Raw genomic sequence first — 4742 nt, forward strand, 5'->3', positions numbered from 1 at the left:
CGAGCAGCCCTCGCTCGCGATCGGATCAAACTCAGGCCCATCGCCGCCGTTGGCGAAATGGGTGCAGGTTGTCCAACCTAGCCGTCGCCTAATCTCCCACCATCACCCCTCGGGTCGTCAAGTCGGGGGGGGGGAAGGGGAGCCTGAGAGGAAGTGGAGGGGAGGGGATGGGATCACCTCGGAGCCAGCGAGGTCGATGAGGTGCATCTTGCCAAAGAAGTTGCCGCCCTTGAGGAGGTCATGGCAGGTGACGTAGACGGAGAAGACGCAGTGGGAGCGGCTGCTCTGCTCGTTCATCTGCGTCGAGCTCGTCGAGCGATTCTTCATCCCCAGCGCGATCACACGCTGAACGTCCTGAGGAGGAGGAGCGGTCACGGGTAGGAGAGCGGCCGAGGCAGGAGAAAGAAGGGAAAGGAGGGGGAGGAGATACCTCGAGATCTTGGACAGTGACGAGCTTGAGGTCAGGGACGTATGTGGAGGAGGTGGAGGAGGAGGAGGGATCAGGTTTGACGTCCAGTCGCTTCATCTCCCCCTTGGAGTCGTGCAACTCCAGCAAGTCCTTGAGCTGCTCGTTGTAGATCTCCATCAGGCTCACCTGCACACAGTCAGCTGGAGATGAAAGCTGGGAACGAGCTGGACCTTGAACTCGTACTTCATGGTGGTTCGTCGCTCGAGGGCGAGGCGGAAGAGCATGTCAAGCGCGCGGTAGTTCACGCCCCTCGCCTCGCTCCTCCCCTCCATCGTGTGAGTCTTTCCGCTGCCTGTCTGCCCGTACGCAAAGATGCAGATGTTATAGCCGTCCATGACCTGCAAGGCTGCTGAGTCAGAAGAGGCAGGCAGAGCAAAGGAGGAGGAGAGGGAGGAGGAGGAGGAGGAGGAGAAGGAGGAGGATGGGGGAAGAAGGCAATCTGCTGCGAACCGAGACGACAAGAGGAGCAGTCTCTTCGAAGACTTCCTCCTGCGAGGAATCGGAGGAGAAGATCTTGTCGAAGCTGAAGTTGGAGATCTTCCCTCCCACATTGAGGTTCAGCTCTGTGTCGGAGGTGCACTGGATCGCGTTCTTCTTCCCGCTCTGCTTCTCTGACTCCGAGATCTGAGCGCCAGTCAAGAGAGAGCAGGAGGAGGGAGTGGAAGGAGTCAGGGAAGAGGGGGGAGTCGAGGAGGAGAAGGCTACCGGACGAACTCGGCAGAAGACTCGGATGTTTCCCTTGAGCTCTTGAACCTGCGGCATGTATGAGAACAGCGATCACGTTCTGCCCCTCCTGCTCCACATCCCCATCCGTCTTTCCTACCAGGTTGTGCAGGCGCCGCCTCTCAGCTACTTCCTCCTTGAACTTCAGATTGGTCTCGTCCAGCCCTGACTGGATGGAGCTGGCAACCTGAAGGATGCTCTTCTCCAGCAGGCCACCAGCATCCTTGAGCGATGGCAGGATTGAGCTTCTGACATCCATCACGTACCCTCGGAGCGCAGCAAACTCCTCTCGGATGCTGCCAAGGGAGGTCTGGACCGAGCGGATGCTACCTCGCAGCCTCCTCGACTTCATCTTGCCTCTCTGAACCTCCTCCTCCAGCTCCAGCTTGAGCTTTCCCAGCTCCTCCTCCTTCACCTTCATCCGGTCGCTGCTCGCTTGCTTGAACTTGTCGTGCGACTCCTCCATCTCTCGCTTCTCTTGCTCCAAACACTGCGATCGTTCTTTCTCCAGCAGATACTCCGGCTGTGCCTCGATGTCGACGGGGGCCGAGGAGGACTCCATTCTGTCCCTCATCGCCCTCTTGAGCCTTTTGATCGCCTGCTCCACCAGGTCGTCACTGTCCTCGTTGACCTCGCACACGCCCATGCTCTTCACGTCCCCGCCGCTGGCCAGCAGGTCGCAGAGGGAGGAGAGCTCCGCCACGAGCGCCTCCATCTTCCTCTGAGAGGCCTCCTGGTCACCCTTGCCGGGCGAGCTCTCCTGAATGTTTGGCATCAGGTACTTCATGCTCATCGCCAGTTCGTCCTTGTCCTCAGCCTGCGACATCTCCTGGTCGGGTCGGAGGTAGGATTCATCCAGCATCGAGTCGCCGGGGTCTCTGCAGTCCTGGAAGCAAGATTGACGTGCCATGCTCTGCCTCAACCCTTCTGCACAGTCCTGGAAGCCACTCTCAGACGCTCTCCCTGCCATGCTCCGCCTCATCATCGCTCTGGTGCTGTCAAACTGTGGAGGAGGAAGCATCGAGTCCCTCGGAGATCGCACTTGCTTCAGCGTAGGCAACTCAGGTATCCATGGGCCAGATTCAGCAGCATCAGGGTGCGAGGACGATGAGATGTTGTCTGTCTGGATGTCTTCTTCGCATGTGATGTAATCGTGAATCCTGAACGTGTCTGTTTCAAGAATCTTCTGTTTGCGAACTATTGCGCTCCTCCAAACAAGCCTCCCGTCCAAGTCCTTGAGCATGTATTGATACACGATTTCAAGGGAAACGGGGAAATAAATCTCAATCTCCCAGTTCCCATCGCCATTTCTCTTCATCCTCTTCGCTTTCTTCTCCTCCCAGTTCCCCAGGTGCTTGGAGGATCCTGTCATGTACATTTCAACTCCAACGTCGTCCACTTGAGGGCGACTGGGAGGATGATTCACGCGAAAGATCACTTTCGCCAATCTTTCATCCTCATGGTCAAGTTTGGCTGCCATGCCAGCTGAGCTCATTAGCGCCTGCGTCATTCCCTTCTCTACGACTGCGATGGGCGTGCGAAGGAGGTCCAAGAAGGCCCGGTTCCTGCTCAGACATGCGTCAGAAGGAGCTGAGGACTGTGACTTGCTTTCATCTCACCCATGACCGGGACTGAACATCTCGAGAGTGTCTAGAACGGCTTTCCTCGGGCTGAACAAGGGCGTTTCCCTTGCTCCTTTCCCTCCCTCCCCTTGCATTCCACCGTTGCAAAACCAGAAATTCAAAAAGGTGTGTATGGTTTGCCTACCGGTCCATTTAGGCTGTTTGTGTCGATTGGGGTATGGTGGGTGGGTTGAATTTCACGGTTTAGAGGGCCCGGCCGGGCCCGCCGCGCCGATTACTCGAGGCTACACTCGGCAGCTGAGCAGCCTGCGGGCCGGGCCCAGCCACGGTGCCAGTGTACGGTACGGTACCAGTCCGAGGCAGAGTCCGAGGCCGCGGAGGCGCGTGGCGCGCGGCGCCGGCCGCACGGTGCCACGGTGCAGGGCACTCTCGCCCTTGCGGCGCGCGTCCTGCATCCTGTTGCCTGCCGCACGGTGCCCTCCCCCTCAGGGCCTGGCACAGTGCAGGCCGCTCAGCCGCTGCCCGGCGGCCGCGAGAGTCCGACTGTGACGGTGACTGCCGCTGTGCGGCGGCGCCCGGGTCCAACCGGGTCACCGGACCCATCATCCGAAAGGCACGGTGCCATGATGATCGGACCCGTCGATTCCTTGGAGCGGTGCTGTCAGACAACTTGCAAGTTGTTGCTAAGGCTTAATATCGGCAGAGTTCATGCAGTTCAGTTGATAATCACTGATCTGGCCTTTCAAAGAGGTCGACAATCTTCAGAAGCATGAAGCATCGCTCGATGCTCAGCCTGACAAACAACCAGGAAACGACAAGGCTGAGCGTAGAGAGACGATTCAAGTTCTCAGTGATGGTATATGCATTCTATTCCTTTTGATGGTACAGTACATCACTTCAGCGATCTCAAATTAGTGGCGTTAATCTAATTGATGCATCGAGGCTTGCTCCAGCTTGTTGTGTTGTAACACATCATTCAGCCAAAAACCAAAAATCACAACAGTCTATAAAATTCTTCAATCACAAGAGAAGAATCTTATTTGACAGAGGTTTCCAAAAATCGTGTGTAAATTAAAATCGTTCGGGAAGTGAAGCAAATTCTGATTGAGACCTTTCTCTCTCTTCTTGGCTAAAACCAACTTCTCACTTCATTCGAACCTTGCCATCATCAATGATTGCGTTTCAAACCCAACCTAGTTACTCCAAGCAAGCCCTCACGAGCCTACATCCTGCGGATCATAGACTCATACTGCATACCGTGCCCCGCACATGTAGGGAAATAGGTCATGTCCTAGCCGACAGCAGTAATCTGTCGTGCTCGTTGTGTTCTAGTAAACGCAGCAGTGATTGCTCTAGTGCTCTCCCTTATTCCCGGAAGGTTGTCTGTACAACATTGTTCTTGCTCCTCAAAGAATTCCTTGGCAGGCTTGAAAGCTCCTTGCTGCCTAGAACTACATCATCGGGCTTGCATGATGAAAGAACAGGGCAAGTATCTGACAATTCCACCAACAAGTTTCTCACTTCTCTAACGTGAAGGGGGACGTTGTGATAAACACAGGTTTCTTTACAGAGATCATCACAGTATTTGTAAGTACATGGATGTGCACGACATGCCGTCTTCCTGCAATTTTCATTTCCTACACTTGTTCATTCGATCTCTTACATCTCAAAGTCCTCCCACACCTCTCACCCTCACTTCCTGACATTGATCAGCACATGTCACAGGGTTCATTCACCATTGCAGGGAAAAAAGACGAGTACAAAAAAAAACTGCGGATGGCTAAAAATAACACCCGACGGATCCGACGCTCCGACTGGCCTGAAACCTATTGTTATCTGACGGCTAACTTTCAAATTTTGACTTATCAATGTTTCAAAATTTGAGAGCTTTTGGATGAAATTGAGTTATGCACAGATATGCGGACGTGGCCTTTTCATGCCTCTATGACCCGCCGCCACCCCCCCCC

At 54.9% G+C, this 4742-nt stretch overlaps 2 protein-coding genes across 2 annotated transcripts in view; both read right to left on the reverse strand.

Moving 5' to 3' along the window:
• Positions 1–1231, reverse strand: part of GUITHDRAFT_80594 (hypothetical protein) — a gene marked incomplete at both ends in the record, with an annotated part of 1643 nt that extends 412 nt beyond the window's left edge. The window contains 5 exons of the mRNA XM_005821296.1: positions 178–354; positions 431–595; positions 640–807; positions 920–992; positions 1050–1231. Of these exons, the coding sequence (XP_005821353.1) occupies positions 178–354; positions 431–595; positions 640–807; positions 920–992; positions 1050–1231 (765 nt within the window). The remainder of the gene's footprint in view (positions 1–177; positions 355–430; positions 596–639; positions 808–919; positions 993–1049) is intronic.
• Positions 1232–2309: 1078 nt separating this feature from the next.
• Positions 2310–2579, reverse strand: GUITHDRAFT_45411 (hypothetical protein; the record flags this gene model as incomplete). Its single annotated transcript, XM_005821297.1, has 1 exon — positions 2310–2579. A coding segment is annotated over one exon (270 nt), but the record flags the coding sequence as incomplete, so codon positions are not given.
• Positions 2580–4742: the final 2163 nt, after the last annotated feature.

The sequence above is a fragment of the Guillardia theta genome (assembly GCF_000315625.1).
Source record: "Guillardia theta CCMP2712 unplaced genomic scaffold GUITHscaffold_147, whole genome shotgun sequence".
In the NCBI taxonomy this organism is placed as follows: domain Eukaryota; class Cryptophyceae; order Pyrenomonadales; family Geminigeraceae; genus Guillardia; species Guillardia theta.